General features: G+C 42.4%; 1 protein-coding gene across 4 annotated transcripts in view; it reads left to right on the top strand.

Annotated features, from left to right (window-relative positions):
* The window catches only part of CNNM1 (cyclin and CBS domain divalent metal cation transport mediator 1), a 48,346-nt gene extending 44,654 nt beyond the window's left edge, over positions 1-3,692 (top strand). For all 4 annotated transcript variants that reach the window (XM_060034295.1, XM_060034293.1, XM_060034294.1 and 1 more), the window contains 2 exons: positions 164-265; positions 1,300-3,692. In XM_060034295.1, the coding sequence (XP_059890278.1) occupies positions 164-265; positions 1,300-1,379 (182 nt within the window). In that variant the 3' untranslated portion in view covers positions 1,380-3,692. The remainder of the gene's footprint in view (positions 1-163; positions 266-1,299) is intronic.
* Positions 3,693-12,894: the final 9,202 nt, after the last annotated feature.

Raw genomic sequence — 12,894 nt, 5'->3', positions numbered from 1 at the left:
CACTCTTACTAAGGTTCGTCCCTTCCTTTGGGCTCCAGAGACTAGCTAGTAAGCTGGTTTTGAACTTTCGCTTGCTGAGGAACCTCAACCAAAACACCCTACCTGGATCCCTGGGTGTGTAGGTGGGAAAGGCTTGTGTTCTTTCTTCTTTCCTTTCTCTCAGCATCAGATAGTGAATGTTGTCATATCAACCTGGACACAGAGACCAGCCGCTGCAGCAGCAGCTTTGAGGAAACCATGGGCCAGAAGTTGCTGAGAACCTTGAGTGAGTAGCTCTTCACCCAGATGAAAACGGCCCGCCAGCTGGTTAGTACAAAAAACACGTTAGGATCTTATTCCTGGAGGAGGAACCATTGACTCCTGTTGGGAACTCTAATGAGGTACAATTGTGGATACCCATAATAGGGCTCAGGCAGTACTGCACCTTTGATACTTTGGGGAGCTGTCCCACTCAGTTGGTGGTCATCTAGGACAGGAGTCTGCAAACCACGGCCACAGATCAAATCCTGACCTCCCTCCCCCGCCCATTCTTGTAAAAAATAAAGACTTACTGGATCATAGAAGCCCCTTGTTATTGATGGCCACAATGGCAGAGTTGAGTAGTTGCAACAGGGACCAAATGGCCTGCAAAACCTAAAACATTTACAATCTGGTCCTTTAAGGAAAGAATTTGTGTTTGGGACACTCAATAAAAAGGAAAGCAATATCCTCGGTGGAAAGAAGTCCATGGCAGAGAGAACAAGGTGAAAAATACTCCTTCCTAAAAACAGTGGAGCTGGGAACAGAGTGCCCTTCCATCCTTGAGGGCAGTTACATAATTACCCCCACGTACCCCAGTGCAGAAGGAAGGTTGCCTCTGATCTAGAGAATGTAGGTCCCCGGTGCGGGGTGTGGCTCCCAGCTACACCCACCACCCCTGGCTCAGGGACATCAAAGTCCGTGAGACCAGCCCTCTCTCAGAGGGTGTCTGGCAGTCATCTGAGCTGGGGATGGTGGGGCGTGATCCTGAGGCATTGTGTGGGCTTCACTCAGTCCCCTCCAGGAAATCTCCATTCCATTGGCACTAGCCTGGGTGTGCGGCTTTCTGGAGATGTCATCTCAGGTGGAAGGTGCATCCTAATCCTTCAAGATGTAAATATGCTGATGTCAGCACCAGGAGACAATGCAGGTTACTTCTGACAAACTATCAAGGGCTTTGTCTCCATTCCTGCTTCTATTTTGAAGAAAGCTTAGACCACCGAGAGAGTATCAATGTCCTCCCAGTCTTAAAGATTGATCCTTACAAGCTGTGTTTTTCAGGTGGTCAAAAAAGGAAGAGGTCACCAGATGGAGAGAGAACCTCTGAGGAGAACTCCAACTTAACCCCTCTCATCACATGACAGGGCAGTCAGCGTTCGCTGGGTGCGTGAGATTCCAGAGCTTTGGGGAGAACCCGTCCTCCCATCATCTGCTTCTCCCCAAGGCCTCCCACAGGTGACAGAGCGTTCCGCTTTCCTTACCACCTCTTCACCCCTAGCTGTCAGTTTGGCAGATTTTCCCTCGTTCCTCCAGTTTGACTCAGAGCCTTGCGGTAGCCATAACGGAAGGAGGTGCCTCAGTGGAACATGCTAGAAATGGTTTTATCCACAGCACAGTCTGGGACTGGAGAAGAAATGACCCCAGGCTGACAGTGCCACTCGAGGATCCCTGATGCCCTTTTTTGTTCTTTGGTGTCCCCTGGCACCATATTTCATACTTAGCTTAGGTCAAAAGGTGCCACTGGCAGACGGGCACAAAGGAGGCTGGAGCAGCAGATAGGAAGATTAGTTCAGGAGATGCACCACGAATTCCTCCAGAACATTAGAGCAGCGGGACAGTCACGTTGGCATGTGAAGTTACAGGACAGAAAACTGTCAGTGACCAGTTTCCTGTTAGATAAGGGTTCCAGCAGCCTGGGAGGTGTGTCTCAGCTGGAATGGAAAGAATGTGAGATGGAACCTCAAGTCACTGTTATTTCCCAGGGACACATCTGTTTTGGCTCCTGATCAGTACTCATCAATCCAACAATAAATCTGCTCTGGAAGAGGAGGAGCAGGGAGCAGAGAACCCCATTTGGGAGCCAGAGATGGAACTTCAGGTTTTAAGTTCAAAAAATATGTATGTGGAAAGTTTTTAGCCATGACAAACCAAAGAGTGCCCAGGTCGGCCAAGAAGGATGCAAGCTCTCATGGGACTTCAGTGTATATTACACTGGAACACTGAAGAATCACTCTTCTTTTTTCATCCATTCCCCCCACCCCCACCCATTACTCCACTCCAGCAAGTCAGCTGAGCGTACTTTATTCTAAGAACGTACTGATCTTAGATCTCTGGTTTTTCACCTGATGTTGGGGCAGGTGCAATTCCAAGCATCACCACCAGATGGCAGGATGACTGCACAGACCTACTTGAAGAACAAACTCGTTCTGATCCGGAACCACACAGCCAGCCTTAGGGAAAATGTGGAAGTAAGTGAAGGTTGTCTTTGGGACACCTGCCCCCCTTTCTGATGTATATCCCACCCCTAGATCAGGGATCCAGTGATCCAGTGCTACCTGCTGATCTCCAAACCATTCCCTAACTTTTCTCTGGGGTATACTATTCAGGCTTCCCTTCCCTTCCTCCAAAACCATTACTCTCACCTCCCCCCACCCATTCAATCAATAATCACATGGGGAGCGGGGAGGCTGATAATTCCTCTGGGTTATTTGCATCTCAAAAGAAAATACCCAGAGGAACCTTTAACTCAGGGGGTCCTTAACTTGGGGTCGATTGCTCCAGGGGGTCCATTGTTGGACTTCAGAGGGTCTATGAAACCCCTGACTCTGTCAGAATTTAGTGTCTGCGTTCTTATGTGTGTTTTCCAGAGGCCTAAAGCTTTCATACGATTTTCAAAGGTCTCAGACCCACAAAGTGTTAAAACCCACTATTTTAACTAGTGGAACTTTCAGCCCAGAGTTTCTGCAGTGCAGAGTGAAGTGAATACTGGTTAGTTTGAGACAGATTCTTCTCAAGTGTCCATCAAATCGATAGGGAAAGCTGGCACACGCCACGTGGAAGTCGTCAGAAACCCCTGACACACCCTGTGGTGCTGTACAGCCTACACCTGACATAACTTGGTCCCCCTCCCCCACCAAACCAGAGCAGGTGTTGCCAACAGGAGGGACACAGCATGTGGAAGTAGACTTTCCAGCTGGAGATGCCTCTTTCATCAATGTATTATTGACTTCACATCCCTTGCCTGGCTCTGCCTGAGGCTCAGCAGTGCATGACTTCTTGTAGATAACTCACAGCTACCACCCACCCCCAACACCTGCTCTTGCCTGGTAGAAATAGGCAAAGTGTCAGCCCTTGGTGCTGGGTGCTCTGACCCAAACCAGTAAACAGTGAGTTTCAAACAAGGACTGCCATCATGCAGTCATCTTGCCCAGCTGGCCACTGGCCCGAGGGGGCCTGCCTGTCTAGTCTTCCTTTCATTACCCCTTACACCACTGCTGTTGCATTAATCCATCCCTATGCAAAATCCCTAAGGAGCCTGTCACCACTCCCCTCCCTATTCCCCACCCCAACCCAAGATTTTCTTCAGATTTAAAAAAAAAAAAAGAGGATTTTAAAATAAAGCATTTGTGAAGGCTCAATAACTGTAAATAATTTTTAAATAAAATAAAAATGCTTTTCCTGGAATGTGGCTGTTTCCCTTGCCCCGGCATCTCAGTGTTCTGACATGGTTTCATTTGAGGTGCAGGGTGGGTGGTGCACACATAATTATCTTACCTGAGGCCCACCTGCCTAAAGAGGCACCCCTCTTGAGACCAGGTGTGAGGTTGCAGGGAAGGTTACAGAAAAGCCCTCGCGCTCTGCTTTGGGATATCAGATGGGTAAGATGTTGCAAGAACGAATGCCAGAAATGGAAAGTAAAAGCCAAATGAGAAGCCAGAGTGTGACTTCTGGACAAGGAAGAAGCACAAGGATGATAATGAGAAGGGCTGGCGTTTGCCAGAGCCCCGTGATGTGCAAGGCACTGGGCTGGGTGCCTTCTAAGTTCAAGGTCTTGGAGGCCAAAACCCAGTCTAGCACTTGAGACAATGTGCTGGTCACACTGGCTCACTTCTGTAGGCCCTTTGGAGAGGAGCAAAAGTGGCCTAATTTCAGCACTTTCCAACCAAAGGCTGGGAAAAGGAACGAGGGAGCGGGCAGGGCTTATTGATTAGTTTTAAACCAAGGCAGGAGCGAGGGGACAGCCAGACAGGTGGGCACAGGTGTTGGGGTTTTTAAGGTCTTTGCAGAGGGTTGGAATCTGACACCTACTACCAAGGTCTTCAACCACCACACAGGACAATTAGCAAGTGACCTGCACCAGTACGACCCATGATTCTTCCCAGGAGCCTCCATAGGCTGTTAAGTTCATTAACAGTAAATAAATGATACAACTATTTTGCTGAGGGTTTTATGTGCCAGGTCTTGTGCTAAGCAGGTGTGCAGTGTGAACCTCAGAGGTAGGACTGGTCCACGCTTGCGAGGAAGCACTCACACCCCTAGGCTCCGCAACTTCCTGGCCATGGAAACTTGAGCAATTCACCTAACTGTTCCCAGCCTATTTCATAGACTGTAAAAGAGGGCAGGCTGTGAAACTTCCTTTCCAGGGTGATTTTGAGAAAGAAATGAGCGTTCCTGCATGTGAGAGGCGCCGAGAAGCCCTGCAGTAAAGAAACCTGTGTAACTCACTTAGCCTGGCTTTTCCCAGACTTGCTCAGAGCCCCGGCTCATGGGGAAAAAGAACACGCTGTTGGGAATATATGTAAGAAGAGAATGAAGAAAGGCAGATTCCTATTGAGACTGGGGCTTTTATTTATTTTTGGCTTACTTGGGTCTTAGTTGTGGCACATGGGCTTCTCTCTAGTTGTAGCAGGCAGGCTTAGTTGCCCCATGGCATGTGGGATCTTAGTTCCCCAACCAGGGATCAAACCCACATCCCCTGCATTGGAAGGCAGATTCTTAACCACTGGACCACCAGGGAACTCCTGAGACTGGGGCTTTTTTAAATACTAAAAACATTTGAGAACTTTAGTAGGTATACTTTGACTTAAAGAAGTGTTTTCAACCGGTTTTTCATTAGCAATCCCCCTAAAGACAAAAATTAAGTTCAAATTCTCCCCAACAAGAGAAATTAAATACCCAGAAATAAGATTTTGTCAAGTAAGATTGTGCTTTGCAGGACTACAAAATCACTTTAATATCTCGGACTTTCTTTGTCCCCATGAACCAATTTTTAGCCCCTATCTAAGGGGTACTATCACCCTTGTTGAGAATTCATGGTTTAAAGCTGTGTTTCGGAAGAATGATAGAAGACTGACAAAATGTAGAATCATTCGACTCAAGTTTTGTTATTCTTCCCTTATGAAGGGCAAGCATCTTTAAATAGGAAGAACAAATATTGAAAGAAAGAAAAATAGAATGAAAGTAATGAAGAGTTGAGTGCAAGGTCATCTCATCACTTGAAATCTGTTCCCATCCACTGGACCCAATCATGCACCTGCACATGTTTTCTGAAGGACTGCTAGGGAGCCAACCAGGTGGTGAAGGATCTGTAAACCATAATCTGTGCTCAAACACTGCAGAATCTTGGAGGGAGGAGTTTCACAGGGAGAAGCAAAAACAAGGGATAACAACCGCTATTCTCAAATATTTGAAAAGTCATCAATTAGAAGTGCCAGTACAATTAATGTCTGTGGTTTAAAGGAAGAGAAGAGGGGGACTGGGTGAGTAGGACAGATGGAGATCAAATTCTGGATCAAGGTAAAAGATCTTTGTAATGAAATTACTCCATCAGTAGAATGGGATGTTTCACCAAGCATTGAAAGAACCCAACCCACAGAGGGCAGACAGCAGAAGCAAGAAGAACTACAATTCTGCAGCCTGTGAAAGGAAAACCACATTCACAGAAAGACAGACAAAATGAAAAGGCAGAGGGCTTTGTACCAGATGGAGGAACAATATAAAACCCCAGAAAAACAATTAAATGAAGTGGAGATAGGCAACCTCCCAGGAAAAGAATTCAAAATAATGATAGTGAAGATGATCCAGGACCTCGGAAAAAGAATGGAGGCAAAGATCGAGAAGATGCAAGAAATGTTTAACAAAGACTTAGAAGAATTAAAGAACAAACACCTAGAAGAATTAAAGAACAAACAAACAGAGATGAACAATACAATAACTGAAATGAAAAATACATTAGAAGGAATCAATAGCAGAATAACTGAGGCAGAAGAATGGGTAAGTGACCTGGAAGACAGAATGGTGGATTCACTGCTGCAGAACAGAATAAAGAAAAAAGAATGAAAAGAAATGAAGACAGCCTAAGAGACCTTTATGACAACATTAAACACTACAACATTCGCATTATAGGGGTCCCAGAAGGAGAAGAGAGACAAAGGACCCGAGAAAATATTTGAAGAGATTATAGTCGAAAACTTCTCTAACATGGGAAAGGAAATAGCCACCCAAGTCCAGGAAGCACAGACAGTCCCAGGCAGGATAAACCCAAGTAGAAACACGCTGAGACACATAGTAATCAAATTGACAAAAATTAAAGACAAAGAAAAATTATTGAAAGCAACATGAAAAATATGACAAATAACAGACAAGGGAACTCCCATAAGGTTAACAGCTGATTTCTCAGCAGAAACTCTACAAGCCAGAAGGGAGTGGCACGATATATTTAAAGTAATGAAAGGGAAGAACCTACAACCAAGATTACTTTACCCAGCAAGGATCTCATTCAGATTCAACGGAGAAATCAAAAGCTCTACAGACAAGCAAAAGCTAAGAGAATTCAGCACCACCAAACCAGCTCTACAACAAATGCCAAAGGAACTTCTCTAAGTGGGAAACACAAGAGAAGAAAAGGACCTACCAAAAAAACCCCCAAAACAATTAAGAAAATGGTAATAGGAACATAGATATCGATAATTACCTTATATGTGAATGAATTAAATGCTCCAACCAAAAGACACAGGCTTCCTGAATGGATACAAAAACAACACCCATATATATGCTGTCTACAAGAGACCCACTTCAGACCTAGGGACACATACAGACTGAAAGTGAGGGGATGGAAAAAGATATTCCATGCAAATGGAAGTCAAAAGAAAGCTGGAGTAGCTATTCTCATATCAGACAGAAGAGACTTTAAAATAAAGACTATTACAAGAGACAAAGAAGGACACAACATAATGATCAAGGGATCGATCCAAGAAGAAGATATAACAATTATAAATATATATGCACCCAACACAGGAGCACTTCAATACATAAGGCAACTGCTAACAGTTATAAAAGAGGAAATCGACAGTAACACAGTAATAGTGGGGGACTTTAACACTTCACTTACACCAATGGACACATCATCCAAAATGAAAATAAATAAGGAAACAGAAGCTTTAAATGAAACAATAGACCAGATAGATTGAAGTGATATTTACAGGACATTCCATCCAAAAACAGCAGATTACACTTTCTTCTCAAGTGTGCACGGAACATTCTCCAGGATAGAGCACATCTTGGGTCACAAATCAAGCCTCGGTAAATTTAAGAAAACTGAAATCATATCAAGTAGCTTTTCTGACCACAATGCTATGAGATTAGAAATCAATTACAGGGGGGAAAAAAACATAAAAAACACAAACACATGGAGGCTAAACAATACGTTACTAAATAACCAAGAGATCACTGAAGAAATCAAGGAGGATATCAAAAAATACCTAGAGACAAATTACAATGAAAACACGATGATCCGAAACCTATGGGATGCAGCAAAAGCAGTTCTAAGAGGGAGGTTTAGAGCAATACAAGCCTACCTCAAGAAACAAGAAAAATCTCAAATAAACAATCTAACCTTACACCTAAAGGAACTAGAGAAAGAAGAACAAACAAAATCCAAAGTTAACAGAAGGAAAGAAATCATAAAGATCAGAGCAGACATAAATGAAATAAAAACAAAGAAAACAATAGCAAAGATCAATAAAACTAAAAGCTGGTTCTCTGAGAAGATAAACAAAATTGATAAACCCGTAGCCAGATTCATCATGAAAAAAAGGAAGAGGACTCAAATCAATAAAATTAGAAATGAAAAAGGAGAAGTTACAACAGACACTGCAGAAATAGAAAGCATCATAAGAGACTACTACAGGCAACTCTATGCCAATAAAATGGACAACCTGGAAAAAATGGACAAATTCTTAGAAAGGTATAACCTCCCAAGACTGAACCAGGAAGAAATAGAAAATATGAACAGACCAATCACAAGTAATGAAATTGAACCACTGATTAAAAGTCTTCCAACAAACAAATCTCCGGCACCAGATGGTCTCACAGGTGAATTCTATCAAACATTTAGAGAAGAGCTAACACCTATCCTTCTCAAACTCTTCTGAAAAATTGCAGAGGAGGAACACTCCCATACTCACTCTACAAGGTCACCATCACCCTGATACCAAAACCAGACAAAGATACTACAAAAAAACAAAATTACAGACCAATATCACTGATGAATATAGATGCAAAAATCCTCAACTAAATACTAGCAGACAGAATCCAACAACACATTAAAAGGATCATACACCATGATCAAGTGGGATTTATTCCAGGGATGCAAGGATTCTTCAATATACGCAAATCAATCAATGTGATACACCATATTTACAAATTGAAGAAGAACCATATGATCTTCTCAATACATGCAGAAAAAGCTTTTGACAAAATTCAACACCCATTTATGATAAAAACTCTCCAGAAAGTAGGCAGAGAGGGAACCTACCTCAACATAATAAAGGCCATATACGACAAACCCACAGCAAACATCATTCTCAATGGTGAAACACTGAAAGCATTTCCTCTAAGATCAGGAACAAGACAAGGATGTCCACTCTTGCCACTATTATTCAACATAGTTTTGGAAGTCCTAGCCACGGCAATCAGAGAAGAAAAAGAAATAAAAGGAATACAAATTGGAAAAGAGGAAGTAAAACTCACTGTTTGCAGATGACATGATACTATACATAGAGAAACCTAAGATGCCACCAGAAAACTACTAGAGCTAATCAATGAATTTGGTAAAGTTGCAGGATACAAAATTAATGCACAGAAATCTCTTACATTTCTATACACTAACAACAAAAGATCAGAAAGAGAAATTAAAGAAACAATCCCATTCACCATTGCAACAAAAAGAATAAAATACCTAGGAATAAACCTACCTAAGGAGACAAAAGACCTGTATGCAGAAAAATATTAAGACATTGATGAAAGAAATCAAAGATGACACCAACAAATGGAGAGATATATCATGTTCTTCGATTGGAAGAATCAATATTGTGAAGATGACTATACTACCCAAAGCAATCTACAGATTCAATGCAATCTCTATCAAATTACCAGTGGCATTTTTTCAGAACTAGTACAAAAAATCTTAAAATTTGTATGGAGACACAAAAGACCCTGAATAGCCAAAGCAGTCTTGAGGGAAAAAAAGGGAGCTGGAGGAATCAGACTCCCTGACTTCAGACCATACTACAAAGCTACAGTAATCAAGACAGTAAGGTACTGGCACAAAAACTGAAATATAGATCAATGGAACAGGATAGAAAGCCCAGAGATAAACCCACACACCTATGTCAACTAATCTATGACAAAGGCAAGGATATACAACGGAAAAAAGACAGTCTCTTCATTAAATGGTGCTGGGAAAACTGGACAGCTACATGTAAAAGAATGAAATTAGAACACTCCCTAACACCATACAGAAAAATAAACTCAAAACGGATTAAAGATCTAAATGTAAGACTGGACACTATAAAACTCTTAGAGGAAAACATAGGAAGAACACTCTTGGACATAAATCACAGCAAGATCTTGTTTGACCCACCTCCTAGAGTAATGGAAATAAAAACAAAAATAAACAAATGGAACCTAATGAAACTTAAAAGCTTTTGCAAAGCAAAGGAAACTACAACAAGACAAAAAGACAACCCTCAGAATATATTTGCAAATGAATCATCGGACAGAGGATTAATCTTCAAAATATATAAACAGCTCATGCAGCTCAATAGTAAAAAAACAAACAACCCAATCCAAAAATGGGAAGAAAGCCTAAATAGACATTTCTCCAAAGAAGATATACAGATGGCCAAAAAGCATGAAAAGCTGCTCAACATCACTAATTATTAGAGAAATGCAAATCAAAACTACAATGAGGTATCACCTCACACCAGTTAGAATGGGCATCATCAGAAAATCTACAAACAACAAATGCTGGAGAGGGTGTGGAGAAAAGGGAACCCTCTTGCACTGTTGGTGGGAATGTAAATTGATATGGCCACTATAGAGAACAGTATGGAGGTTCCTCAAAAAAGTAAAAATAGAATTACCATATGATCCAGCAATCCCACTACCTGGCATATACCCTGAGAAAACTATAATTCGAAAAGACACATGCACCCCAATGTTCATTGCAGCACTATTTACAATAGCCAGGCCATGGAAGCAAGCTAAATGCCCATCGACAGATGAATGGATAAAGAAGATGTGGTACATATATACAATGGAATATTACTCAGCCATAAGAAGGAACGCAATTGGGTCATTTGTAGAGACATGGATGGATCTAGAGACTGTCATACTGAGTGAAGTAAGTCAGAAAGAGAAAAACAAATATCGTATATTAATTCATATATGTGGAACCTAGAAAAATGGTACAGATGAACTGGTTTGCAGGGCAGAAATAGAGACACAGATGTAGAGAACAAACATAAGGACACCAAGGGGGAAAGTGGTGGGGGGGTGGGGATGGTGGTGGGATGAATTGGGAGATTGGGATTGACATATATACACTAATATGTATAAAATAGATAACTAATAAGAACCTGCTGTATAAAAAATAAATAAAATTAAAAATAAATAAATGAACATATAATTTAATGTAAGCATGTAAAACGTGCTGTGGGAAAAGAAAAAAAAGAAAGAACCCAACCCACCCCAGTTAAAAGTGATGAGTCAGGGACAACATAGAAGAGACTCTTGCACTGGGAGAGAGGCTGGAGTTAATGATTTCTGAGACCCTGATCGTCCTTCAAGACTGTAGGATTTTATTTCTTCGGTCTTGAGGCTGGGTAAGTACAGGGCTTGCAGGCCTGTGGTGTGCAGCCCAACACGGAGTGTTCCTGATTTGCTGACTTAACAAGATTTACAGGATAGTGCCTTGTACCTACACTCCAGGGGTTCGTTTCTAAGCCTCAGAGTGGTCCCCAGGCTGAGGTGTTGGGTGCCCCCACCTCCAGCCCAGAAGCCTCCCACTTTAAGATGGCCCCATGACTCAGTCATTTAGCTACTTTTGAGCCTCAGCCTCATGTAAGGACTGGGTGTGAAGTCCCTCTGGGTTATTTGTAGTAGTTGTGAGGATTAACTAAGATAATGCCTATGAGTTCTCAGTAAACATTAGATTCCCAGATTCCAATTATTTCCCACTGCCCCCTGTTCCTTCCAGAATCCTCCATTGTGACATGAGATCTGTCCAAACAAGGCTTCCAGCCACTGTTGGTCGGATATGAGGAATGGAGAGGAGCTCTTACCTTGCCACTAAGGAAACTTTATTTCTAGTATAACTGGATTCTTGGGGAAAGATTTGTGGTTCTACCCTTGAAAGGCAAAGGGGCTGTTGTGCCATTTGCCAACTCAGGAGCCATGAGGAGATATATGGTGTCCCATTCCTGGCAGATCCTGAAGAAGGAATTGGTGAGGAGTGTCTTCCCTCTTCCTGACAGGGAAGAGTGGAAGACTGAACAGACAGGTATTTTGAGGGAGAGGCAGGTGTAGGAGGCGGCCTCGGATGAACGTGGCCACCCTGTACCTTTTGGAATCACAGAGTTCCAGATTAGGCTTCAGAAAGACTGAATTCTGACAGAGAAGGCCATGTAGGCTACTCTGCCTTTGACGTTGAGCGAATCACAGGCTACGCTCTGAGCCCCTGAGAACTGCTCCGTACTCGCCCTTCCTGCTTTAGGAGATTCAGAGAGAATAAGGCACAGCAACAAGGTAGAGTAATAGCTTAAACTTATGGACTCTGGACCCAGACTTCTTAGGTTCAAATCCTAGCACCTACTAGTCATGTGACTAATATTAATATTAGGCAAGTTACTTGGTTTACTATGCTTCTTTTCTCCTCTGCAAAGGGTGATGATAACATTAGTACCTACCACACTGATTTATTGTTGAGGATTAAGTGAACCGATACATACAAGGGCTTACAATAGTGCCTGACAATGGCAAATTGTATTCAGTAAATGTTAATTTTATTAATAAAGCCTCTCCTCATATTTCTTTTAGATACATAATTTTAAAAGAAAATATCACAGTTACAGGTTAAGCGCCTCACCGTCTCACTCCGTTTTTCCTCACTGGTAACCACTTTCCTGAGATTGATGTGTACCTTTCCTACCTATATTTAAAATTTTTATTACATATGTATGTATTCATAAGCAACTACAATATGCAGCACATTTTGAGAAACGGTATCATAAATGGCATCTCATCTCACCTTTCATCCACTCAAAATCATGTGTGAGCTTTACCCTCACTGACACACACAGCTCTGGTGCCATGTCCAGTCCTGTGACTGTACTGGATGTGGGGTGCTGATGTACCCCCTACTGATGCACACTTGTGTTTTCATCTCTTCACTGTTACACTGTGCCCTGGTCACTCTCATGGCTCTCTCCAGGTGCACAAGTGAGTTTCTCTAACATGCATACATGAAGTGCATATGATTCCTTGATTGTAAAGTACACACATCCTCAGCTTTTCAAAATGTTGCCAAATTGCTCT

This window comes from Delphinus delphis, chromosome 16 (assembly GCF_949987515.2).
Source record: "Delphinus delphis chromosome 16, mDelDel1.2, whole genome shotgun sequence".
Lineage (NCBI taxonomy): Eukaryota > Metazoa > Chordata > Mammalia > Artiodactyla > Delphinidae > Delphinus > Delphinus delphis.
The sequence above is the reverse complement of the archived record's forward strand: the minus strand, read 5'-3'. Positions and strand labels throughout refer to the sequence as shown.